The sequence below is a fragment of the Neoarius graeffei genome, chromosome 7 (genome assembly GCF_027579695.1).
Source record: "Neoarius graeffei isolate fNeoGra1 chromosome 7, fNeoGra1.pri, whole genome shotgun sequence".
Classification (NCBI taxonomy): Eukaryota; Metazoa; Chordata; class Actinopteri; order Siluriformes; family Ariidae; genus Neoarius; species Neoarius graeffei.
In genome coordinates this window covers 99598541-99625799 of record NC_083575.1, presented here as the reverse complement: position 1 = coordinate 99625799, position 27259 = coordinate 99598541, and the positions used below count along the sequence as shown (strand labels likewise).

General features: G+C 40.1%; 1 protein-coding gene across 1 annotated transcript in view; it reads left to right on the top strand.

Annotated features, from left to right (window-relative positions):
• LOC132889813 (mucin-3B-like) overlaps positions 1-18208 on the top strand; it is a 41299-nt gene extending 23091 nt beyond the window's left edge. Inside the window, exons 68-131 of the mRNA XM_060926665.1 lie at positions 113-174; positions 274-344; positions 470-536; positions 633-787; positions 914-1035; positions 1358-1419; positions 1523-1618; positions 1812-1966; positions 2093-2214; positions 2536-2597; positions 2701-2796; positions 2901-3112; positions 3228-3349; positions 3663-3724; positions 3824-3894; positions 4020-4086; positions 4183-4337; positions 4464-4585; positions 4908-4969; positions 5073-5168; positions 5362-5516; positions 5643-5764; positions 6086-6147; positions 6251-6346; positions 6451-6662; positions 6778-6899; positions 7213-7274; positions 7374-7444; positions 7570-7636; positions 7733-7887; positions 8014-8135; positions 8458-8519; positions 8623-8718; positions 8912-9066; positions 9193-9314; positions 9636-9697; positions 9801-9896; positions 10001-10212; positions 10328-10449; positions 10763-10824; positions 10924-10994; positions 11120-11186; positions 11283-11437; positions 11564-11685; positions 12008-12069; positions 12173-12268; positions 12462-12616; positions 12743-12864; positions 13186-13247; positions 13351-13446; positions 13551-13762; positions 13878-13999; positions 14313-14374; positions 14474-14544; positions 14670-14736; positions 14834-14988; positions 15115-15236; positions 15559-15620; positions 15724-15819; positions 16085-16263; positions 16447-16574; positions 16711-16772; positions 16890-17148; positions 17584-18208. Of these exons, the coding sequence (XP_060782648.1) occupies positions 113-174; positions 274-344; positions 470-536; positions 633-787; positions 914-1035; positions 1358-1419; positions 1523-1618; positions 1812-1966; positions 2093-2214; positions 2536-2597; positions 2701-2796; positions 2901-3112; positions 3228-3349; positions 3663-3724; positions 3824-3894; positions 4020-4086; positions 4183-4337; positions 4464-4585; positions 4908-4969; positions 5073-5168; positions 5362-5516; positions 5643-5764; positions 6086-6147; positions 6251-6346; positions 6451-6662; positions 6778-6899; positions 7213-7274; positions 7374-7444; positions 7570-7636; positions 7733-7887; positions 8014-8135; positions 8458-8519; positions 8623-8718; positions 8912-9066; positions 9193-9314; positions 9636-9697; positions 9801-9896; positions 10001-10212; positions 10328-10449; positions 10763-10824; positions 10924-10994; positions 11120-11186; positions 11283-11437; positions 11564-11685; positions 12008-12069; positions 12173-12268; positions 12462-12616; positions 12743-12864; positions 13186-13247; positions 13351-13446; positions 13551-13762; positions 13878-13999; positions 14313-14374; positions 14474-14544; positions 14670-14736; positions 14834-14988; positions 15115-15236; positions 15559-15620; positions 15724-15819; positions 16085-16263; positions 16447-16574; positions 16711-16772; positions 16890-17148; positions 17584-17679 (6975 nt within the window). The 3' untranslated portion in view covers positions 17680-18208. The remainder of the gene's footprint in view (positions 1-112; positions 175-273; positions 345-469; positions 537-632; positions 788-913; positions 1036-1357; positions 1420-1522; positions 1619-1811; positions 1967-2092; positions 2215-2535; positions 2598-2700; positions 2797-2900; positions 3113-3227; positions 3350-3662; positions 3725-3823; positions 3895-4019; positions 4087-4182; positions 4338-4463; positions 4586-4907; positions 4970-5072; positions 5169-5361; positions 5517-5642; positions 5765-6085; positions 6148-6250; positions 6347-6450; positions 6663-6777; positions 6900-7212; positions 7275-7373; positions 7445-7569; positions 7637-7732; positions 7888-8013; positions 8136-8457; positions 8520-8622; positions 8719-8911; positions 9067-9192; positions 9315-9635; positions 9698-9800; positions 9897-10000; positions 10213-10327; positions 10450-10762; positions 10825-10923; positions 10995-11119; positions 11187-11282; positions 11438-11563; positions 11686-12007; positions 12070-12172; positions 12269-12461; positions 12617-12742; positions 12865-13185; positions 13248-13350; positions 13447-13550; positions 13763-13877; positions 14000-14312; positions 14375-14473; positions 14545-14669; positions 14737-14833; positions 14989-15114; positions 15237-15558; positions 15621-15723; positions 15820-16084; positions 16264-16446; positions 16575-16710; positions 16773-16889; positions 17149-17583) is intronic.
• Positions 18209-27259: the final 9051 nt, after the last annotated feature.

Below are 27259 nucleotides of genomic sequence, written 5' to 3'. Positions count from 1 at the left end.
CCACAGTTTAAATACTGTCTGAAGAGTCAGTTGCTCGTTGTAGGAAGCCTGATGCTGTGGAATTCCACTTGTCAAGAGAGTGAACATTAAACATCTTCATTTTTCTTCACAGGTAAACACACTTCTCAATACTTCTGGTCCCGATCGACTTCAACCCACATCCTCCAACTTCACGTATGTTCCTGCAGCAGATTGCAGTTCTGAAATGACTCTGTGGAATTCTAATTGTGAAGTCAATGGTATCATGACAATCTCACTTTCTCTTCATTATAGGAGTTCAGGGGATGAAGTTCAGGGTTCCATGGAATACAGTGTACCAAACTTCACCAGTCAGCCAGGGGATGGTAGGTTACACGACAACTTGATAATCTTGCTCAACAAAAGCATGAAGAAATTCCTCTTGCTCATGTTTCTGAACCTGTTTATGTTCCGTTACATTCCCCTCTCACTAAACATTCTTCTGTTGCAGATACATCTGCAAAGGTTAATCCTACTAACACTCCGAACCCTACTTCTCCAGGATCTCCATCAACAACGTACGATTGATTTGTTTAATGGATAGAGAAGAAGATTTACATTTCAATTAAGATCTGTGATGCATTTATAAATGATGAATTTTTGTGTTTCTGCAGCAATGGTTCAGCTGTGGTCTACGTCAGGATGGTGTTCCACAACTCCACGTCTGTTCCCACCCAGAGTTTGGTCCTCAGTGCTATCGCAGATCTGCTGAACTCTCGAGTCACAAACCTCAGTAACTCTGTCACGGTTCTGAACTACACCTATGAGAGTACGTTTTCCTTTCTAAGTGTAGACGACAGCTGCAAATATCCACATGATTGTCTCACGATTCTAAGACCTCGAACATTATTAGGAGTGATAAATGACATTTCTATCATATTATACGGATCCACAGATATTTCAGACACCTCCTACGCGGTCAACTTCACATTCCGCATCAGGAACATCAGCAATCCAGCGGACCCTGACGACAGGAACTACACCTACGAACAAGTGCAGCGCATGACCAATGATTCTGTGAGTGTACATCACCATGGAAGTACAACATTTTTCTCCTCTCAGCAAGTTGGTTAAAAAAAATCAGACGTTGACCCATTGTGCCACATTTACAAAGTCCATCAAAAACTCAACAATGTGTAGACCTGTTCATTAACTAGTTTTAAGAAGGTCAGTGGCTGTGTAACATGCAATAATTCAATGTGTTACGAGATGGAATTACGGCTTTTGAATTTCGTACGGAACAAAGGTCTTCAGATCTCTTTTTAACTTCGTGACGTCCAAGTCTTTTCATGTGCAGCAAAAGCTACTAACAATAAATGAAATTTTTTTCTATTTTCAGCTGAACACACTTCTCAGTGAGCCCAATGCAGAACCCATTGAACCAAACTCCTCCAACTTCACGTAAGTTCAAGGAGGGAATTATTTCCTTCTGATGTTACACCATGTCATTCTAACCATATGGTATTTTTATGAAGATGATGTTACTTTCTTGTATTTCTCACAGGACTTCAGGAGATATGATTTATGGTTATATGGAATACATCTTCAAAGAAGAAGATACCAAAGTACCAATCGCATACCTCAATAAACTCTTCACCATGTACGAAAAATTTCTCGTATTCAACCTTAATTTAATGGCTTTTCAAATATTTGCCATGAATTCTCATTGGAAAACACCCAAAATGTTGCTTTTTCTCCCCGATATAAATATGAAGTTCCTATTTTAAGAAGATTTACATTTCCATTAAAATCTCTGATGCATTTATAGATGATGAATTTTTGTGTTTCTGCAGCAATGGTTCAGCTGTGGTCTACGTCAGGATGGTGTTCCACAACTCCACGTCTGTTCCCACTGAGAGTTTGGTCCTCAGTGCTATCGCAGATCTGCTGAACTCTCGAGTCACAAACCTCAATAACTCTGTCACGGTTCTGAACTACACCTATGAGAGTACGTTTTCCTTTCTAAGTGTAGACGACAGCTGCAAATATCCACATGATTGTCTCACGATTCTAAGACCTCCAACATTATTAGGAGTGATAAATGACATTTCTATCATATTATACGGATCCACAGATATTTCAGACACCTCCTACGCGGTCAACTTCACATTCCGCATCAGGAACATCAGCAATCCAGCGAACCCTGACGACAGGAACTACACCTACGAACAAGCGCAGCGCATGACCAATGATTCTGTGAGTGTACATCACCATGGAAGTAGAACATTTTTCTCCTCTCAGAAAGTTGGTTAAAAAAAACATACGTTGACCCATTGTGCCACATTTACAAAGTCCATCAAAAACTCAACAATGCGTAGACCTGTTCATTAAATAGTTTTAAGAAGGTCAGTGGCTGTGTAACATGCAATAATTCAATGTGTTACGAGATGGAATTACGGCTTTTGAATTTCGTACGGAACAAAGGTCTTCAGATCTCTTTTTAACTTCGTGACGTCCAAGTCTTTTCATGTGCAGCAAAAGCTACTAACAATAAATGAAATTTGTTTCTATTTTCAGCTGAACACACTTCTCAATGAGCCCAATGCAGAACCCATTGAACCAAACTCCTCCAACTTCACGTAAGTTCAAGGAGGGAATTATTTCCTTCTGATGTTACACCATGTCATTCTAACCATATGGTATTTTTATGAAGATGATGTTACTTTCTTGTATTTCTCACAGGACTTCAGGAGATATGATTTATGGTTACATGGAGTACATCTTCAAAGAAGAAGATACCAAAGTACCAATCGCATACCTCAATAAACTCCTCATGATGTACGAAAAATTTCTCGCATTCATCCTTAATGTAATTGCTTTTAACACATTTGCCATGAATTCTCATTGGAAAACCCTCACAATATTGCTTTCTACCCGTGTAGCAATGGATCATCTGTGGTTCAGACCAGGCTGGTGTTCAACTTGTCCTCTCCTGCTTCCAATGAGAGTGCTGTCCCCTCAATCATCACAAGGCTGAATGATGCAAGGCTCAACCAAGGGGAGGGTCCCGTACTAGTTCTTCTCGAAACTCTGCTGAACTCTACGCTCACAAACATCACTGAGCCTGTGAGAGTGCTCAACTACGCCTTTGAGGGTATGTTCTCCTTTCTTATCGCACAATACATTTAAACCGAGACCATTCATTGTCCCTTTCAAATGGAATCTGTACCATCATTAGTCTTAATGAATCGCCTCTGATTTCTCCACAGAAATTTCAAACACCTCCCTCACAGTTAACATAACATTCATGGTCAGTAACATCAGCATACCGAAGGACCCTGACCTCAGGAACGACACCTACACCCATGTGGAGAGCATCATCAATCAAGCTGTGAGTTAACATCACCATGTGCAAAGCAGACAGCGTTCCTCGGATCACAATTAATTTTGATCTTCATTCCATTTCTGACCTTAAACTAAATGATCGTAGCCTCAGCTGTGGTGTGGGAAATAACTCATAACATCAATTAGGATAATAATTGTTGTAATTGAATGGGTTCACAGATACAAGTTGAAACGTTTTCAGTTTTGACCACAGTTTAAATACTGTCTGAAGAGTCAGTTGCTCGTTGTAGGACGCCTGATCCTGTGGAATTCCACTTGTCAAGACAGTGAACATTAAACATCTTCATTTTTCTTCACAGGTAAACACACTTCTCAATACTTCTGGTCCCGATCGACTTCAACCCACATCCTCCAACTTCACGTATGTTCCTGCAGCAGATTGCAGTTCTGAAATGACTCTGTGGAATTCTAATTGTGAAGTCAATGGTATCATGACAATCTCACTTTCTCTTCATTATAGGAGTTCAGGGGATGAAGTTCAGGGTTCCATGGAATACAGTGTACCAAACTTCACCAGTCAGCCAGGGGATGGTAGGTTACACGACAACTTGATAATCTTGCTCAACAAAAGCATGAAGAAATTCCTCTTGCTCATGTTTCTGAACCTGTTTATGTTCCGTTACATTCCCCTCTCACTAAACATTCTTCTGTTGCAGATACATCTGCAAAGGTTAATCCTACTAACACTCCGAACCCTACTTCTCCAGGATCTCCATCAACAACGTACGATTGATTTGTTTAATAGATAGAGAAGAAGATTTACATTTCAATTAAGATCTGTGATGCATTTATAAATGATGAATTTTTGTGTTTCTGCAGCAATGGTTCAGCTGTGGTCTACGTCAGGATGGTGTTCCACAACTCCACGTCTGTTCCCACCGAGAGTTTGGTCCTCAGTGCTATCGCAGATCTGCTGAACTCTCGAGTCACAAACCTCAATAACTCTGTCACGGTTCTGAACTACACCTATGAGAGTACGTTTTCCTTTCTAAGTGTAGACGACAGCTGCAAATATCCACATGATTGTCTCACGATTCTAAGACCTCCAACATTATTAGGAGTGATAAATGACATTTCTATCATATTATACGGATCCACAGATATTTCAGACACCTCCTACGCGGTCAACTTCACATTCCGCATCAGGAACATCAGCAATCCAGCGAACCCTGACGACAGGAACTACACCTACGAACAAGTGCAGCGCATGACCAATGATTCTGTGAGTGTACATCACCATGGAAGTAGAACATTTTTCTCCTCTCAGCAAGTTGGTTAAAAAAAATCAGACGTTGACCCATTGTGCCACATTTACAAAGTCCATCAAAAACTCAACAATGTCTAGACCTGTTCATTAACTAGTTTTAAGAAGGTCAGTGGCTGTGTAACATGCAATAATTCAATGTGTTACGAGATGGAATTACGGGTTTTGAATTTCGTACGGAACAAAGGTCTTCAGATCTCTTTTTAACTTCGTGACGTCCAAGTCTTTTCATGTGCAGCAAAAGCTACTAACAATAAATGAAATTTTTTTCTATTTTCAGCTGAACACACTTCTCAATGAGCCCAATGCAGAACCCATTGAACCAAACTCCTCCAACTTCACGTAAGTTCAAGGAGGGAATTATTTCCTTCTGATGTTACACCATGTCATTCTAACCATATGGTATTTTTATGAAGATGATGTTACTTTCTTGTATTTCTCACAGGACTTCAGGAGATATGATTTATGGTTATATGGAATACATCTTCAAAGAAGAAGATACCAAAGTACCAATCGCATACCTCAATAAACTCTTCACCATGTACGAAAAATTTCTCGTATTCAACCTTAATTTAATGGCTTTTCAAATATTTGCCATGAATTCTCATTGTAAAACACCCAAAATGTTGCTTTTTCTCCCCGATATAAATATGAAGTTCCTATTTTAAGAAGATTTACATTTCCATTAAAATCTCTGATGCATTTATAGATGATGAATTTTTGTGTTTCTGCAGCAATGGTTCAGCTGTGTTCTACGTCAGGATGGTGTTCCACAACTCCACGTCTGTTCCCATTGAGAGTTTGGTCCTCAGTGCTATCGCAGATCTGCTGAACTCTCGAGTCACAAACCTCAATAACTCTGTCACGGTTCTGAACTACACCTATGAGAGTACGTTTTCCTTTCTAAGTGTAGACGACAGCTGCAAATATCCACACGATTGTCTCACGATTATAAGACCTCGAACATTATTAGGAGTGATAAATGACATTTCTATCATATTATACGGATCCACAGATATTTCAGACACCTCCTACGCGGTCAACTTCACATTCCGCATCAGGAACATCAGCAATCCAGCGAACCCTGACGACAGGAACTACACCTACGAACAAGCGCAGCGCATGACCAATGATTCTGTGAGTGTACATCACCATGGAAGTAGAACATTTTTCTCCTCTCAGAAAGTTGGTTAAAAAAAACATACGTTGACCCATTGTGCCACATTTACAAAGTCCATCAAAAACTCAACAATGCGTAGACCTGTTCATTAAATAGTTTTAAGAAGGTCAGTGGCTGTGTAACATGCAATAATTCAATGTGTTACGAGATGGAATTACGGCTTTTGAATTTCGTACGGAACAAAGGTCTTCAGATCTCTTTTTAACTTCGTGACGTCCAAGTCTTTTCATGTGCAGCAAAAGCTACTAACAATAAATGAAATTTGTTTCTATTTTCAGCTGAACACACTTCTCAATGAGCCCAATGCAGAACCCATTGAACCAAACTCCTCCAACTTCACGTAAGTTCAAGGAGGGAATTATTTCCTTCTGATGTTACACCATGTCATTCTAACCATATGGTATTTTTATGAAGATGATGTTACTTTCTTGTATTTCTCACAGGACTTCAGGAGATATGATTTATGGTTACATGGAGTACATCTTCAAAGAAGAAGATACCAAAGTACCAATCGCATACCTCAATAAACTCCTCATGATGTACGAAAAATTTCTCGCATTCATCCTTAATGTAATTGCTTTTAACACATTTGCCATGAATTCTCATTGGAAAACCCTCACAATATTGCTTTCTACCCGTGTAGCAATGGATCATCTGTGGTTCAGACCAGGCTGGTGTTCAACTTGTCCTCTCCTGCTTCCAATGAGAGTGCTGTCCCCTCAATCATCACAAGGCTGAATGATGCAAGGCTCAACCAAGGGGAGGGTCCCGTACTAGTTCTTCTCGAAACTCTGCTGAACTCTACGCTCACAAACATCACTGAGCCTGTGAGAGTGCTCAACTACGCCTTTGAGGGTATGTTCTCCTTTCTTATCGCACAATACATTTAAACCGAGACCATTCATTGTCCCTTTCAAATGGAATCTGTACCATCATTAGTCTTAATGAATCACCTCTGATTTCTCCACAGAAATTTCAAACACCTCCCTCACAGTTAACATAACATTCATGGTCAGTAACATCAGCATACCGAAGGACCCTGACCTCAGGAACGACACCTACACCCATGTGGAGAGCATCATCAATCAAGCTGTGAGTTAACATCACCATCTGCAAAGCAGACAGCGTTCCTCGGATCACAATTAATTTTGATCTTCATTCCATTTCTGACCTTAAACTAAATGATCGTAGCCTCAGCTGTGGTGTGGGAAATAACTCATAACATCAATTAGGATAATAATTGTTGTAATTGAATGGGTTCACAGATACAAGTTGAAACGTTTTCAGTTTTGACCACAGTTTAAATACTGTCTGAAGAGTCAGTTGCTCGTTGTAGGAAGCCTGATGCTGTGGAATTCCACTTGTCAAGAGAGTGAACATTAAACATCTTCATTTTTCTTCACAGGTAAACACACTTCTCAATACTTCTGGTCCCGATCGACTTCAACCCACATCCTCCAACTTCACGTATGTTCCTGCAGCAGATTGCAGTTCTGAAATGACTCTGTGGAATTCTAATTGTGAAGTCAATGGTATCATGACAATCTCACTTTCTCTTCATTATAGGAGTTCAGGGGATGAAGTTCAGGGTTCCATGGAATACAGTGTACCAAACTTCACCAGTCAGCCAGGGGATGGTAGGTTACACGACAACTTGATAATCTTGCTCAACAAAAGCATGAAGAAATTCCTCTTGCTCATGTTTCTGAACCTGTTTATGTTCCGTTACATTCCCCTCTCACTAAACATTCTTCTGTTGCAGATACATCTCCAAAGGTTAATCCTACTAACACTCCGAACCCTACTTCTCCAGGATCTCCATCAACAACGTACGATTGATTTGTTTAATAGATAGAGAAGAAGATTTACATTTCAATTAAGATCTGTGATGCATTTATAAATGATGAATTTTTGTGTTTCTGCAGCAATGGTTCAGCTGTGGTCTACGTCAGGATGGTGTTCCACAACTCCACGTCTGTTCCCACCGAGAGTTTGGTCCTCAGTGCTATCGCAGATCTGCTGAACTCTCGAGTCACAAACCTCAATAACTCTGTCACGGTTCTGAACTACACCTATGAGAGTACGTTTTCCTTTCTAAGTGTAGACGACAGCTGCAAATATCCACATGATTGTCTCACGATTCTAAGACCTCCAACATTATTAGGAGTGATAAATGACATTTCTATCATATTATACGGATCCACAGATATTTCAGACACCTCCTACGCGGTCAACTTCACATTCCGCATCAGGAACATCAGCAATCCAGCGAACCCTGACGACAGGAACTACACCTACGAACAAGCGCAGCGCATGACCAATGATTCTGTGAGTGTACATCACCATGGAAGTAGAACATTTTTCTCCTCTCAGCAAGTTGGTTAAAAAAAATCAGACGTTGACCCATTGTGCCACATTTACAAAGTCCATCAAAAACTCAACAATGTGTAGACCTGTTCATTAACTAGTTTTAAGAAGGTCAGTGGCTGTGTAACATGCTATAATTCAATGAGTAACGAGATGGAATTACGGCTTTTGAATTTCGTACGGAACAAAGGTCTTCAGATCTCTTTTTAATTTCGTGAAGTTCAAGTCTTTTCATGTGCAGCAAAAGCTACTAACAGTAAAGGAAATTTGTTTCTATTTTCAGCTGAACACACTTCTCAATGAGCCCAATGCAGAACCCATTGAACCAAACTCCTCCAACTTCACGTAAGTTCAAGGAGGGAATTATTTCCTTCTGATGTTACACCATGTCATTCTAACCATATGGTATTTTTATGAAGATGATGTTACTTTCTTGTATTTCTCACAGGACTTCAGGAGATATGATTTATGGTTATATGGAATACATCTTCAAAGAAGAAGATACCAAAGTACCAATCGCATACCTCAATAAACTCTTCACCATGTACGAAAAATTTCTCGTATTCAACCTTAATTTAATGGCTTTTCAAATATTTGCCATGAATTCTCATTGGAAAACACCCAAAATGTTGCTTTTTCTCCCCCATATAAATATGAAGTTCCTATTTTAAGAAGATTTACATTTCCATTAAAATCTCTGATGCATTTATAGATGATGAATTTTTGTGTTTCTGCAGCAATGGTTCAGCTGTGGTCTACGTCAGGATGGTGTTCCACAACTCCACGTCTGTTCCCACTGAGAGTTTGGTCCTCAGTGCTATCGCAGATCTGCTGAACTCTCGAGTCACAAACCTCAATAACTCTGTCACGGTTCTGAACTACACCTATGAGAGTACGTTTTCCTTTCTAAGTGTAGACGACAGCTGCAAATATCCACACGATTGTCTCACGATTATAAGACCTCGAACATTATTAGGAGTGATAAATGACATTTCTATCATATTATACGGATCCACAGATATTTCAGACACCTCCTACGCGGTCAACTTCACATTCCGCATCAGGAACATCAGCAATCCAGCGAACCCTGACGACAGGAACTACACCTACGAACAAGCGCAGCGCATGACCAATGATTCTGTGAGTGTACATCACCATGGAAGTAGAACATTTTTCTCCTCTCAGAAAGTTGGTTAAAAAAAACATACGTTGACCCATTGTGCCACATTTACAAAGTCCATCAAAAACTCAACAATGCGTAGACCTGTTCATTAACTAGTTTTAAGAAGGTCAGTGGCTGTGTAACATGCAATAATTCAATGTGTTACGAGATGGAATTACGGCTTTTGAATTTCGTACGGAACAAAGGTCTTCAGATCTCTTTTTAACTTCGTGACGTCCAAGTCTTTTCATGTGCAGCAAAAGCTACTAACAATAAATGAAATTTGTTTCTATTTTCAGCTGAACACACTTCTCAATGAGCCCAGTGCAGAACCCATTGAACCAAACTCCTCCAACTTCACGTAAGTTCAAGGAGGGAATTATTTCCTTCTGATGTTACACCATGTCATTCTAACCATATGGTATTTTTATGAAGATGATGTTACTTTCTTGTATTTCTCACAGGACTTCAGGAGATATGATTTATGGTTACATGGAGTACATCTTCAAAGAAGAAGATACCAAAGTACCAATCGCATACCTCAATAAACTCCTCATGATGTACGAAAAATTTCTCACATTCATCCTTAATGTAATTGCTTTTAACACTTTTGCCATGAATTCTCATTGGAAAACCCTCACAATATTGCTTTCTACCCGTGTAGCAATGGATCATCTGTGGTTCAGACCAGGCTGGTGTTCAACTTGTCCTCTCCTGCTTCCAATGAGAGTGCTGTCCCCTCAATCATCACAAGGCTGAATGATGCAAGGCTCAACCAAGGGGAGGGTCCCGTACTAGTTCTTCTCGAAACTCTGCTGAACTCTACGCTCACAAACATCACTGAGCCTGTGAGAGTGCTCAACTACACCTTTGAGGGTATGTTCTCCTTTCTTATCGCACAATACATTTAAACCGAGACCATTCATTGTCCCTTTCAAATGGAATCTGTACCATCATTAGTCTTAATGAATCACCTCTGATTTCTCCACAGAAATTTCAAACACCTCCCTCACAGTTAACATAACATTCATGGTCAGTAACATCAGCATACCGAAGGACCCTGACCTCAGGAACGACACCTACACCCATGTGGAGAGCATCATCAATCAAGCTGTGAGTTAACATCACCATGTGCAAAGCAGACAGCGTTCCTCGGATCACAATTAATTTTGATCTTCATTCCATTTCTGACCTTAAACTAAATGATCGTAGCCTCAGCTGTGGTGTGGGAAATAACTCATAACATCAATTAGGATAATAATTGTTGTAATTGAATGGGTTCACAGATACAAGTTGAAACGTTTTCAGTTTTGACCACAGTTTAAATACTGTCTGAAGAGTCAGTTGCTCGTTGTAGGAAGCCTGATGCTGTGGAATTCCACTTGTCAAGAGAGTGAACATTAAACATCTTCATTTTTCTTCACAGGTAAACACACTTCTCAATACTTCTGGTCCCGATCGACTTCAACCCACATCCTCCAACTTCACGTATGTTCCTGCAGCAGATTGCAGTTCTGAAATGACTCTGTGGAATTCTAATTGTGAAGTCAATGGTATCATGACAATCTCACTTTCTCTTCATTATAGGAGTTCAGGGGATGAAGTTCAGGGTTCCATGGAATACAATGTACCAAACTTCACCAGTCAGCCAGGGGATGGTAGGTTACACGACAACTTGATAATCTTGCTCAACAAAAGCTTGAAGAAATTCCTCTTGCTCATGTTTCTGAACCTGTTTATGTTCCGTTACATTCCCCTCTCACTAAACATTCTTCTGTTGCAGATACATCTGCAAAGGTTAATCCTACTAACACTCCGAACCCTACTTCTCCAGGATCTCCATCAACAACGTACGATTGATTTGTTTAATAGATAGAGAAGAAGATTTACATTTCAATTAAGATCTGTGATGCATTTATAAATGATGAATTTTTGTGTTTCTGCAGCAATGGTTCAGCTGTGGTCTACGTCAGGATGGTGTTCCACAACTCCACGTCTGTTCCCACCGAGAGTTTGGTCCTCAGTGCTATCGCAGATCTGCTGAACTCTCGAGTCACAAACCTCAATAACTCTGTCACGGTTCTGAACTACACCTATGAGAGTACGTTTTCCTTTCTAAGTGTAGACGACAGCTGCAAATATCCACATGATTGTCTCACGATTCTAAGACCTCCAACATTATTAGGAGTGATAAATGACATTTCTATCATATTATACGGATCCACAGATATTTCAGACACCTCCTACGCGGTCAACTTCACATTCCGCATCAGGAACATCAGCAATCCAGCGGACCCTGACGACAGGAACTACACCTACGAACAAGCGCAGCGCATGACCAATGATTCTGTGAGTGTACATCACCATGGAAGTAGAACATTTTTCTCCTCTCAGCAAGTTGGTTAAAAAAAATCAGACGTTGACCCATTGTGCCACATTTACAAAGTCCATCAAAAACTCAACAATGCGTAGACCTGTTCATTAACTAGTTTTAAGAAGGTCAGTGGCTGTGTAACATGCTATAATTCAATGAGTAACGAGATGGAATTACGGCTTTTGAATTTCGTACGGAACAAAGGTCTTCAGATCTCTTTTTAATTTCGTGAAGTTCAAGTCTTTTCATGTGCAGCAAAAGCTACTAACAGTAAAGGAAATTTGTTTCTATTTTCAGCTGAACACACTTCTCAATGAGCCCAATGCAGAACCCATTGAACCAAACTCCTCCAACTTCACGTAAGTTCAAGGAGGGAATTATTTCCTTCTGATGTTACACCATGTCATTCTAACCATATGGTATTTTTATGAAGATGATGTTACTTTCTTGTATTTCTCACAGGACTTCAGGAGATATGATTTATGGTTATATGGAATACATCTTCAAAGAAGAAGATACCAAAGTACCAATCGCATACCTCAATAAACTCTTCACCATGTACGAAAAATTTATCGTATTCAACCTTAATTTAATGGCTTTTCAAATATTTGCCATGAATTCTCATTGGAAAACACCCAAAATGTTGCTTTTTCTCCCCCATATAAATATGAAGTTCCTATTTTAAGAAGATTTACATTTCCATTAAAATCTCTGATGCATTTATAGATGATGAATTTTTGTGTTTCTGCAGCAATGGTTCAGCTGTGGTCTACGTCAGGATGGTGTTCCACAACTCCACGTCTGTTCCCACTGAGAGTTTGGTCCTCAGTGCTATCGCAGATCTGCTGAACTCTCGAGTCACAAACCTCAATAACTCTGTCACGGTTCTGAACTACACCTATGAGAGTACGTTTTCCTTTCTAAGTGTAGACGACAGCTGCAAATATCCACACGATTGTCTCACGATTATAAGACCTCGAACATTATTAGGAGTGATAAATGACATTTCTATCATATTATACGGATCCACAGATATTTCAGACACCTCCTACGCGGTCAACTTCACATTCCGCATCAGGAACATCAGCAATCCAGCGAACCCTGACGACAGGAACTACACCTACGAACAAGCGCAGCGCATGACCAATGATTCTGTGAGTGTACATCACCATGGAAGTAGAACATTTTTCTCCTCTCAGAAAGTTGGTTAAAAAAAACATACGTTGACCCATTGTGCCACATTTACAAAGTCCATCAAAAACTCAACAATGCGTAGACCTGTTCATTAACTAGTTTTAAGAAGGTCAGTGGCTGTGTAACATGCAATAATTCAATGTGTTACGAGATGGAATTACGGCTTTTGAATTTCGTACGGAACAAAGGTCTTCAGATCTCTTTTTAACTTCGTGACGTCCAAGTCTTTTCATGTGCAGCAAAAGCTACTAACAATAAATGAAATTTGTTTCTATTTTCAGCTGAACACACTTCTCAATGAGCCCAATGCAGAACCCATTGAACCAAACTCCTCCAACTTCACGTAAGTTCAAGGAGGGAATTATTTCCTTCTGATGTTACACCATGTCATTCTAACCATATGGTATTTTTATGAAGATGATGTTACTTTCTTGTATTTCTCACAGGACTTCAGGAGATATGATTTATGGTTACATGGAGTACATCTTCAAAGAAGAAGATACCAAAGTACCAATCGCATACCTCAATAAACTCCTCATGATGTACGAAAAATTTCTCGCATTCATCCTTAATGTAATTGCTTTTAACACATTTGCCATGAATTCTCATTGGAAAACCCTCACAATATTGCTTTCTACCCGTGTAGCAATGGATCATCTGTGGTTCAGACCAGGCTGGTGTTCAACTTGTCCTCTCCTGCTTCCAATGAGAGTGCTGTCCCCTCAATCATCACAAGGCTGAATGATGCAAGGCTCAACCAAGGGGAGGGTCCCGTACTAGTTCTTCTCGAAACTCTGCTGAACTCTACGCTCACAAACATCACTGAGCCTGTGAGAGTGCTCAACTACACCTTTGAGGGTATGTTCTCCTTTCTTATCGCACAATACATTTAAACCGAGACCATTCATTGTCCCTTTCAAATGGAATCTGTACCATCATTAGTCTTAATGAATCGCCTCTGATTTCTCCACAGAAATTTCAAACACCTCCCTCACAGTTAACATAACATTCATGGTCAGTAACATCAGCATACCGAAGGACCCTGACCTCAGGAACGACACCTACACCCATGTGGAGAGCATCATCAATCAAGCTGTGAGTTAACATCACCATGTGCAAAGCAGACAGCGTTCCTCGGATCACAATTAATTTTGATCTTCATTCCATTTCTGACCTTAAACTAAATGATCGTAGCCTCAGCTGTGGTGTGGGAAATAACTCATAACATCAATTAGGATAATAATTGTTGTAATTGAATGGGTTCACAGATACAAGTTGAAACGTTTTCAGTTTTGACCACAGTTTAAATACTGTCTGAAGAGTCAGTTGCTCGTTGTAGGAAGCCTGATGCTGTGGAATTCCACTTGTCAAGACAGTGAACATTAAACATCTTCATTTTTCTTCACAGGTAAACACACTTCTCAATACTTCTGGTCCCGATCGACTTCAACCCACATCCTCCAACTTCACGTATGTTCCTGCAGCAGATTGCAGTTCTGAAATGACTCTGTGGAATTCTAATTGTGAAGTCAATGGTATCATGACAATCTCACTTTCTCTTCATTATAGGAGTTCAGGGGATGAAGTTCAGGGTTCCATGGAATACAGTGTACCAAACTTCACCAGTCAGCCAGGGGATGGTAGGTTACACGACAACTTGATAATCTTGCTCAACAAAAGCATGAAGAAATTCCTCTTGCTCATGTTTCTGAACCTGTTTATGTTCCGTTACATTCCCCTCTCACTAAACATTCTTCTGTTGCAGATACATCTCCAAAGGTTAATCCTACTAACACTCCGAACCCTACTTCTCCAGGATCTCCATCAACAACGTACGATTGATTTGTTTAATAGATAGAGAAGAAGATTTACATTTCAATTAAGATCTGTGATGCATTTATAAATGATGAATTTTTTCTGTTTCTGCAGCAATGGTTCAGCTGTGGTCTACGTCAGGATGGTGTTCCACAACTCCACGTCTGTTCCCACCGAGAGTTTGGTCCTCAGTGCTATCGCAGATCTGCTGAACTCTCGAGTCACAAACCTCAATAACTCTGTCACGGTTCTGAACTACACCTATGAGAGTACGTTTTCCTTTCTAAGTGTAGACGACAGCTGCAAATATCCACATGATTGTCTCACGATTCTAAGACCTCCAACATTATTAGGAGTGATAAATGACATTTCTATCATATTATACGGATCCACAGATATTTCAGACACCTCCTACGCGGTCAACTTCACATTCCGCATCAGGAACATCAGCAATCCAGCGAACCCTGACGACAGGAACTACACCTACGAACAAGCGCAGCGCATGACCAATGATTCTGTGAGTGTACATCACCATGGAAGTAGAACATTTTTCTCCTCTCAGAAAGTTGGTTAAAAAAAATCATACGTTGACCCATTGTGCCACATTTACAAAATCCATCAAAAACTCAACAATGCGTAGACCTGTTCATTAAATAGTTTTAAGAAGGTCAGTGGCTGTGTAACATGCAATAATTCAATGTGTTACGAGATGGAATTACGGCTTTTGAATTTCGTACGGAACAAAGGTCTTCAGATCTCTTTTTAACTTCATGACGTCCAAGTCTTTTCATGTGCAGCAAAAGCTACTAACAGTAAAGGAAATTTGTTTCTATTTTCAGCTGAACACACTTCTCAATGAGCCCAATGCAGAACCCATTGAACCAAACTCCTCCAACTTCACGTAAGTTCAAGGAGGGAATTATTTCCTTCTGATGTTACACCATGTCATTCTAACCATATGGTATTTTTATGAAGATGATGTTACTTTCTTGTATTTCTCACAGGACTTCAGGAGATATGATTTATGGTTACATGGAATACATCTTCAAAGAAGAAGATTCCAAAGTACCAATCGCATACCTCAATAAACTTTTACCAATGTACGAAAAATTTCTCACATTCATCCTTATTTTAATGGCTTTTAACACATTTGCTATGAATTCTCATTGGAAAACACTAAAAATATTGCTTTTTACCTGTATAAATATGAATCTTACACACGTATACATATTATTCTGTTACACAAATCTAGTATTATTCTGTGATTACTTTTTCATCTTACCAAAACATGGTTATTTCTCTGTTCATCAAAATCTCATTCTCGTTTTATTCTCCCAGTAACTGTTATTTTCTCTCCAATTTCAGTCTGGGAAATGTCTTCATTCAAATTCAGTTGGTATTCGAGAACATGATCACTATGCCTACTGAGGCTCAAGTTCTCACGGCTGTTAGAGAAAAGCTGTCCACAAAGATCAGAAGAGCACGTGATACCTCAACACAACCGCTGGATGCACCGATCCTCATAGATAATGTCACCTTTCATCGTGAGTTGCTTTGCTGATGAGAGTTCTCTGATCTCTGATTAAAAACCTGTGCTGGCCATGGTCTAGTAGGGCCGCTCTTTTAAGTTTTTAACCGCGTGCATATGATTAATTCAATATTGTAATTAATGATCTTCCAGTATTTCTTCATCATGTGTTTCCCATCTCCACCCATCTCTCTTTTAGAAATGGGCAACAACTCATTCAGATTGGAAATGAAATTTAAAATCAGCAACGTTGTCATTTCTGCTAAATGTGAGGAAACTTTGACCAACAGCACCTATTCGTTAATACAAAAAGAGATCAACAACCTGGTGAGTTACAGCCATCATTGTGGTCATAAAATTTCCTTTCTTTCCAAATTAAAATTTCAATGAGTTTTTTTTTTAGTATTAATAAACAATGCTCTCACCTCTATAATTTATTTAATGAACTTTTTTATTATTTCAGATGAATGCAGTCCTGGGTAATCCACAGAAGGCACAGTTTACCTTCCCACGGGCAAACTTCACGTATGTAACGATCCCCATCCCTTTGTTCTATTATCAATATTTAAATATCTAGACAGTGTGAGGTAATATTATTTTAAGATCATGGTTAATTTTAATTTTTTTTCCCATTCCTTTTAGGTGCAAAGGGACTGAATTAGAGATTGTGGCTCGTCAAGTATATTTCTACAGAGAGATCGATATTCCGTTTCCAAGTAACTTTCTTTATGAAATTCTCAAAAACAGTGGTCTGGTGTACTATACAATGCCTCCACTTGTAAACATTCAGCCCGTCACAAAACCTGGAAATGGAACCGTCACAAGTGCTGCATGGATCCTGGGATTTATTATTCCCTGTGGTGTAGTCCTCATTCTTCTGCCATGTTGGATTCTACTCTGTGTAAGTATACTCTAGTATTTTATTCAGTTAGTGATAAAATGCCTAATTCAAATTTTGAATCTACTCATTATATCCAAATTGATTGTGTTTTATTAAGTCAAGTCAAGTAAACTTTATTGTCAATTCTGCCATATGTACAGAACATAGACAGGAGTGAAATATAGTTTCTCCCACACCCTTGGTGTAAAAATAAATACACAAACAAAGTATTTAGAGGGGGGAGGGAAAAAATCACATACATACATGTTTTTTATACACGAGTATTAAAAAGGCACACACATACAAAAACCACACAAGCAGAAGTAGTGCAAATGGAAATAGTGCAAACAGCTTCATGGATATGGGGGTATCAACAATGTGCAAAATAATGTTCCATTTACAGGTTGAGAGAGTTGAGTATTAATACGTCTTGTTTAATTTTATTTTTTCTGGCAGTGTGTTCTTACTGGATGGTGTGCACCAATTAGAAGACGCTTTCGCAGGCGACGGTCTCACAACGTTCAATATCAAACTCACAGCAGTGTCTTCTAAAGCACAATATATAATACTTTCTGATAACTGTAGTTATCAATTTACAGTGTCATTATCTGTCTTGATTTACAATCAGATGCTTACAGACATATTCTTCCATATGACATAGAGGTATTTTAGAGAATATTAAATCTGTAAATATGTTAATTCTATGCAGTGTCTCTAATCCTTTAATGCTTTCTACCATGTATTACATCCTCTACCTGCATCACTGGACTTACACAGGATTTATGTGAAAGCAATGAAATACAATATAATTTAAGAATATATCACAATAATCACCAGAGATGTTTTAATTTATTTTTCTAATTTATTTTACTAATGGTATTTTATGTTAATTTATTAAATTATTACTTTAATAAAAATAGTACTATACATTTCATTTCAAATAGAGGGATGTATATTATTTCTGTATACCCTTATTTATTTACATATGCACTTTATCAATATGTCAACAAGTAACCACTGTGCCATATGTTCTGCTACTTGTTATGGTATGTAAAATCACTGTCTTTGAAGCACTAGTCTCCTCATGAAATTAAAATAATGATTTACTTCAACTGAATGCATTTTTCACTTTCTTCTTCACTGATCTTTTCAAGTTGTCAAGTAAAATCAATTAAAAGTTAAATAAACATACACCGCTGTGTTATTGCTCTGAACAATAACAATAAATTATGTTTACAGAAACAATATGTAAAATAAAGTCTCGGCACCACAAACGCCCATGCAGCTATAGGATTCAGGAAAACAATCTGCCAGGCAGTGCAGAGGTTAAATTGGGCCGGAGCCCTCTGGAGCTCAGCTCCGCCTCCTCAGTACAGCCAGCAGGGCGGAGCTCCCTCTGCTTCAGTGTTTACTTTTATTCATTTTCATCTATTCTAAAAACACTAGCAATATGAGAGTTCATCAATAATGATTTAGACAACAAAAAATAAGCTAAAGTGAATTACACCCATCAATTAAAAAAAAAAACATTTTCATTGGAATTATCATTGAATGCGCATGCGCTGAGAGAATGCGTGACATCACACGGCATCATCATACGTTTAATGTTAACGTTAATGGACTTCAGCTCAGGAAACTGGCGCCGCTGTTTTCCATCAGTCCGTCATACTTTATGTTTCATGAGGATTTATGTCGTACGAAGTTGTAACTATCTGCTAAACACGATGCCTTAGTAAGTCATGGTTCTTTTGTTATGCCACCGTAAGGTGCAGGAGGCATTATGTTTTCGGGTTGTCCGTCCCGAAACCTTGTGAACGCGATATCTCAAAGGCTAATGAAAGGAATTTCACCAAACTTTCACCATTTGTGCACTTTGGGACAAACATGAACTGATTAGATTTTGGGATCAAAAGGTCTAAGGTCAAGGTCACATGTCTGTCCGAAAACCTTGTGAACACAATATCTCCAAGGCTGATACAAGTAATTTCACCAGGTCAAGATTACTGTGAGGTCAAATGTCCATCCCCAAATCACAACTTAATAAGGCGTCTAGTCTACCGGGCGGAGGCGTCCCCATCGACGCCGTTGGCGTTGATTTCTATCTAGTTTATTTTGTCTTTAGTTGAGAAACTTTCTCAGGCAAAACATCCTAGTGCAGCAGATGACATCAGTAACATTAGCTAACACTGACAGACGGGATGCTAGTCAAAAAATTCACGCCTCCATTTGCTGAAGTTCAGATCTTTTTGTCTGTAGTTCTGTCATATTTTATCTTCATTTACTAAGTTGTAGCTGTTTTCTGTGTTTTTAGCTTTTAGGTAAATATCAGAAAATTGATAGTTAATTTAATGGATGCCGCTAACCTGTCTGTGCACAGGGAATGTTAGCAAACCTCCCTCGTGATAGCAAGAACTGGCAGCCTGGACTTTTCCATTGGCTTGCACGCTCCACTCCCAATCCAATGCTGCTTTGGTCGGCCAAAGTTATGAGGTTGCTGTGGGGCACTAAGACTAGGCTAAATAACACAATTAAACGATTCAGACAGCCCTAGTCTCCCGGACGCTCTGGGAGTCTCCCGTATTTAGACAGTGGCCCTCGCGCGCCCGCGAGTGATATAACATTTCCCATAAGTGGTTTTTTTTTCCATTCGCGCTAAAGAAGCTATCATTTTAAAGACGAAATGATTTGATGATGAGAGAGAGAGAGGGAGGTTGTCTGTTAAGGTATACGTCTGCAAAAATACTACATGGGACTGATCACACTCGCTCTCACTGTCTCCCACTCGCACATTTCACTTGCAAGTGGAAGGAGCTAATTACCGGCGTTAATTACTAATCCTTTTTTAACTTTTTTCTACAAATAAATTTCCAGTATCCTCTTCATTTTTATTGTACTGTCGCTTTCATTTTTGTACTTTTCACTTTCGCTTTCCTTTTTCCGGTTTTTTCTCTTTCTTTTTTCGGAAGAACGCCGAGACCGGAAGCTTTCTTTTTCTCTCCTCCTGTGTAAAGACCACAAGCGGAGGCCATCCACATCTGATCTGCTTTAATATCAACAGATCTTCATTTAAGGTACGTGAATCTTTTCATCATGGCACACCTTCAGCCTGTTCAGTGTGCTGAGTGCAGGATGTTTAGTCATTCTTCCTCCGTCGCTAGCGATAGCTTTATTAGCTTTACTTGTGATAAGTGCAGATTAGTTAGCTCTCTGACGGAGAAGATTTCAGTGAGGGCAGCGCGTGTCCAGGCTTTAGAGCAGGTTAGTGAGCGTGAGAACAGTGTAGTTTCTGTAGGGGAAAGTCTGGATGCCCTAGGTGGAGTTAGCAATCCCCCAACTCCGGCATTAGAGCCCTTACAGCGGGGCGAATGGGTGACGGCTCGGCAGCATAAGCGTAGAGCCAAAGCTACCGCTGAGGCTCACCCACAGGAGCACCACTCCTCTCCGCATCACGTGCCGAACAGGTTTGCTCTCCTTAGTGATGCACCCACTGAGAAACCTGAAAGAGCTCTGGTTATAGGGGACTCTATCATACGGCACGTGAAATTAGCTCAGCCTTTAGGGGCACCAGCAGCTTTAGTCAGGTGTATACCGGGAGCCAGGGCGCCGGACATAGCAGGTAATCTTAGGGTCCTAGGCAAGCACAGGTTCTCAAAGATAGTTATCCATGCAGGAGCTAATGATATATGCCTTCGTCAGTCTGAGGTTACTAAGAGTAACTTTGTAGAGGTGTTTAAATTAGCGAAGGCGATGTCCGATGCTGTAGTATGCTCTGGCCCCATCCCAATGCGGCATGGCAATGTAGCTTACAGCAGGTTATGGTCGCTGAACTGCTGGCTGTCCAGGTGGTGTTCTGAAAACAGTGTGGGCTTTATAGATAATTGGGCTAATTTTGAGGGCACTGCTGGCCTGTTAGGGCGGGACAGTATCCGTCCCACTCGGGAAGTTGCTGCTCTCATTTCCTGCAGCATAGGTCATAGTCTCAGAACAGGCCTAGTTAATTTCTGACAATCCAGAGCCAAGGCCAAGGAGCAGACGAACAGGCTAAACCGACTGTCTGCTAGCTGCACAGGATGTCACTCAGGGTCCACTACATCGAGACTGTGTCTGTTCCCCGAGCTCAACAAAAAGGTAGAAATTTTCAGAGAGTTTGTTCCAGTAACCTAATCAAGATAAAATTAGATCATACTGACTGTACAGCTGCTGCCAGCACCTTTGATCTAAAGGTGGGGCTATTAAATATTAGATCTCTTACATCTAAAGCGCTAATGGTTAATGAACTCATTACTGATCAGGAGTTTAATGTACTGTGTTTAACAGAAACATGGATTAAGCCAAATGAATATATAGCATTAAATGAAGCGAGTCCTCCTGGATACAGTTATATACACCAGCCTCGTCTAACTGGCAGAGGAGGAGGCGTCGCGGTTATTTATAACGATTATCTAGGTGTAACACACAAACCTGGTTATAAATTTAATACATTTGAAGTTCTTCATACTCATATAATGTATGTAGCCTCGAAAAATAAGTCTACCCAGTTAATTCCATTGCTTATTATTTACAGGCCCCCGGGGCCATATTCTGAGTTTCTTTCTGAATTTGCAGATTTTATCTCAGATCTGGTTATTTCCTTAGACAAAGCTTTAGTTGTTGGAGATTTTAATATTCACTTTGATAACCCAGAAGACCCTTTAAAAACAGCGTTTGTGTCCATCTTAGATTCAGTCGGGATTAAGCAGAATGTCATAGGACCGACCCATAATGGTGGTCACACCCTCGATCTAATACTAACATTCAGATTAAACGTAGACAATATAGTCACACTTCCACAGTCTGAAGTTATCTCAGATCATTGTCTCATCTCATTCAAACTATGTCTGAGTAATAATATAGGCACCTCACCACGCTACTGTATTAAATGTACTTTCACGTCAACTACTGCACAGAGCTTTATAAATGATCTCCCAGAGCTGTCAACTTTGATTGGGTCACTGTCAGCCCCTGCAGAACTCGATCAGGCAACTGAATGCTTAGAGTCCACATTCCGCCATACTTTAGATAATGTCTCTAAAAAGGAAAATGGTCAGAGACAAAAAATTAGCACCCTGGTATAATGATGACACTCGCACATTAAAACAGACCACTCGAAAATTGGAACGTAAATGGCGTCAAACAAAATTGGTAGTGTTCAAATTAGATTGGAAGGAGAGCTTCCTGAAGTATAGAAAAGCTCTTAGTGCTGCGAGATCAACATATTTCTCCTCCCTAATAGAAGATAACAAAAATAATCCTAGATTCCTATTTAATACTGTAGCAAAATTAACCAGGAATAAGTCCACTATCAACACATGCACACCTGCAGTATGTAGTAGCAACGACTTCATGAATTTTTTTAATGACAGAATTGAGAATATCCGACAAAAAATTCAAACTACTAATTTAAGGTTAGACAATGAAAGTGACCCTGTAGTTAACAATATAACTGTATCAGATCATCAGTTAGAATGTTTTACTCCCCTAAAAGAAACTGAATTACTTTCATTAATCTCTACATCAAAAGCCTCAACTTGCGTACTAGATCCCTTACCTACACATCTATTCAAACAGGTAATGCCTGGAGTAATTGAACTGCTTCTAAAAATAATAAATTCTTCTCTTATGATTGGCTATGTACCCAAATCCTTTAAACTAGCAGTTATCAAACCCCTGATTAAAAAACCTGACCTTGATCCCTGTCAGCTGTCCAATTATCGGCCAATATCAAACCTCCCCTTTATCTCCAAGATCCTTGAAAAAGCTGTGGCACAGCAGTTATGCTCATATTTACATAGGAATAACATCCATGAAATGTATCAGTCAGGATTTAGACCTCATCATAGCACAGAGACAGCACTGGTTAAAGTAGTAAACGACTTACTGTTGGCGTCTGATCGGGGCTGTGTCTCGCTACTTGTGTTGCTTGACCTTAGTGCAGCATTTGATACCATTGATCATTCCATTCTTCTGGATAGACTAGAAAATGTTGTGGGAGTTAAGGGAATGGCCCTCTCCTGGCTCAGGTCTTATCTAACTGATCGCTATCAGTATGTTGATATAAATGGTGATATTTCTAGACGTACCGAGGTAAAGTTTGGTGTTCCACAAGGTTCTGTCTTGGGTCCACTGCTTTTTTCTCTATATATGTTACCTCTGGGCGATATTATTCGTAAACATTGTATTAGTTTCCACTGTTATGCTGATGACACACAGTTGTATGTCTCTGCAAAACCTGATGAGAGACACCAGCTTAATAGAATTGAGGAATGTGTTAAGGACATTAGACACTGGATGCTTATTAATTTCCTTCTGCTTAACCCTGACAAGACTGAAGTACTTGTACTCGGACCACATACAGCTAGAAGTAAGTTTTCTGATTACACAGTGACTCTGGATGGCCTTTCTGTTTCTTCACGTGCAGCAGTAAAAGACCTCGGAGTGATTATTGACCCCAGTCTTTCATTCGAAACTCACATTGATAACATCACCCGGATAGCTTTCTTTCATCTCAGAAATATTGCAAAGATAAGAAATTTAATGTCATTGCATGATGCAGAAAAACTAGTCCATGCTTTCGTTACCTCCAGGTTGGATTATTGTAATGCCTTACTGTCTGGATGTTCCAATAAGTGCATAAATAAGCTCCATTTAGTTCAAAATGCAGCAGCAAGAGTCCTTACTAGAACTAGAAAATATGACCACATCACCCCCGTCTTATCCACACTGCATTGGCTCCCAATCAAATTTCGTATTGATTATAAAATACTACTATTGACCTTTAAAGCACTAAATGGTCTCGCACCACAGTACCTGAGTGAACTTCTGCTCCTCTATGACCTGCCACGCCTACTTGGATCAAAAGGTGCAGGCTATCTGCTGGTACCTCGTATAGTGAAGGCTACATCAGGGGGCAGAGCCTTTTCTTACAAAGCCCCACAGTTATGGAACAGCCTTCCAAGTAATGTTCGGGAATCAGACACAGTCTCAGCATTTAAGTCTAGGCTGAAAACATATCTGTTTAGTCAAGCCTTGTGTTAATGGTGTTTATGAGGTAAAGGAGTAGATCTGGAGGGTCCTCAGACATAGAGTGTTTTGGTAAACTGGGATGTATGGATGCTGTCAGTCCCCACTCGCTTGCTCGCTCGAGTTTGTTGACGGTGTAGTGGCTGCTGCTTTATGTCCCGGGGCTCCCTCATGCCTGTGTTACCTTCTGGCTCTCTCCTTTTAGTTATGCTGTTATAGTTAGTTGCCGGAGTCCCTGCTTGTACTCGGTGCAATATGTATACTGCTCCTACTTATTCAGGTGACATTGGGTATACCTAACAACCTGTGTTTTCTTTCCCTCCCCCCCACCCCAAATCTGTCCCTCTGAGTTACATGGAGTCAACAGGAAATCTTTTGGTGGAGAGGGTGGAGACTTCGACTGGCTATTGTAGCCTGCAGGGAATCGGCCGTCAGACATTCTATCACATGTCCCAGACCCGGTGAAATGTAACTGAATTGTCTTGGCCAGCCCTAAGGGTCCCATCTGCATCTCATCATTGCTGAGGAGTGTGCTCCCATCACCCAATCAAGCATCCAGCCAGAGCAGGTCATGATATATTTTTTACCATATTAACATGCCATTGTTGTGTGTTATGCCTGATGTAAAGACTCTCGTCTCTGCGAGCCTACCACACAGATTTAATACTTGTCATTTTTAGGGCATACCTAACAACCTGTTTTCTTTCTCTCTCTCTCTCTCCCCCCAATCTGTCCCTCTGAGTTACATGTTGATCCTGGGATTGAGATGCTGGCCTCTTCTGCCCCTCGGACCTGCTTGATCCATCCTGGTGCCCTGTGTCTGGTCTGAGTTTTATCGCACCGCTCCTGTGAAGGACAGCCCCATGAGGACAGTTGAGGGTTATACCTGTTAAAACTGTTAATATTATAGTCAGGCTGTCTGTTGTTGCCCAAATGAGGATGGGTTCCCTTTTGAGTCTGGTTCCTCTCGAGGTTTCTTCCTCATGTCGTCTGAGGGAGTTTTTCCTTGCCACCGTCGCCACAGGCTTGCTCATTGGGGATAGATTAGGGATAAAATTAGCTCATGTTTTAAGTCATTCAAATTCTGTAAAGCTGCTTTGCGACAATGTTTATTGTTAAAAGCGCTATACAAATAAACTTGATTTGATATAGCATGTAGACAGAGACAGGAAAGGCAGGAGAAACTTGATCTAAGTCCTATTTGGAAAGTTGTAAATTAAATTGTAATGACTGGCTATTGCTGATTTGTGGTTTGATGTTGTGACATGTAAGTAAGTTTAGCAAACAATTGATTTGATTGATGTAGATTTATGGTGTGAGATGTAAACAACTGTTGTTAATATGTGAATTGATGGTGTGAGATGTAAACAAGTAATGCAAGTACAGTAATAGTGTAGATTGATGAGATGTAAATAACTATTGCTAATATGTGAATTGGTGGTGTATATTGTGAAATAAGTTTTACAAATTACAGTGTAGACTGATGGTGAAACATAGGCTTAATAAGTTACCAATATGTGCATTGATGTGAGGCATTCTCTCCATGCCCTCACAGAAGGCGGTCGCATTTCTCTCCCTCTCCTTCCCTTATCTTCCCTGCTTTGCTCCTCTCGTCTCGTCTGTCTACTGTCTATACTTTTGAGAGACTCTCTCTGCACTGCTCTCCAAACTAAAAATCATGGAATTATTCAGAACCATGATTACAGGTCTTTTGCTGATTGGATTAGGCATTGCCCTGGTTTATCGAGGAAATCAGAAAATGGTGACAGCTGTCCAAAGCCCCATAAAGCTGCCCGACATGATTGAAGCAGTGGGCAGAGCTGTCGGCACTCAGACTGTGGCTATTCAGAACTTGAACCACAACATGGATAACATCATGGAGAAGCTTTTGGCTTTGCAAAGGAAAATGGATCGATTCAGAGACCAGAATGGACAGAGTAGTCATGTAAAAGAATGCGTCTACTCGCCCCAAGACCAAACAATCCCAATCTTATCTGCTTTCGGCCCCCTCAGACAGCACTGGCCTCGGTCAAGGCCGTTGCTCGGACAACAACTCCCCCTGAAGATCACTGCAGTGAGATGCTCTTGCATTCCTTCCCCCACTTCCCACGGTCGCCGCTTTTTACCCCCAGTGTGACAAGCAGGTGCACGACCAGCGCCGTCATGGCTGCAGGAACGGACGGTTGCTTGCTTGTGCTGGGTTACCTCTACCTCCCCCCTTACCCCCTCCCCTGATCACCCCCCACCCCCCTCAAGTCCTGAGTTTTCATGTTGTAAAGTGTACTTATGTTATTTTGTGCTTATGTGCTGAGGTTTTTTTTTTTTTAAATGTTCCCACACTGTACTCCCCACAGGAGCATAGTGTGGGGGTTGCTTTTTCTCCTCCCCTCTCCTCATGTTACTCTGTGTTTTTTTTCTTTCCATCCCTGTCTTCCTGTCCTGTCTACTCCCCCTCTGTCGATTGTATGGGTATATGTATGGACGGGTTGCTGGCCAATTTCGCTGGTACTTGTGACCTAGTGACAATAAAGGGTTCATTCATTCATTCATTCATTCATTCATATAAATAAGTAGGCCATAAGTTGATAAAATTTGTATTAAACCGATGGTGCGATAAATAAAATTTTTTTTGAGAGATATTGACCACTGTTAGTGAAGAAGGGCTCCCCCTCCTTACAAAAGCCAATTTAACCACTGAGGCAGTGGGATTTAAGAGTGTAAGTACTGGGTAAAACACGAATACACACTGTTAAACTATTCAACAATTTTCGGTGGTAATGTGTCAAATGCAGAAAGCATAATCAATTTTAAATATGGACAAACAAGAGCCATTGGTTGAACGACATAAGAGGCCCATAAGTAAAATGTCAAATAAGAACTATAGTATATATTATTAAAGCATATATGCAGAGCCATGGCCTCACTTTCGTTTATAAATGCCTTGAGACCTCAAGAATGGCACAGGAATAGTTTTAAGCATTAATAATAACTCTAATTTATTCATTTTTATGATTAAAGTGATTCATATAGGTAGCGGTCTGAGTGAATGACCTTGATGTCTGTAACGTCACAG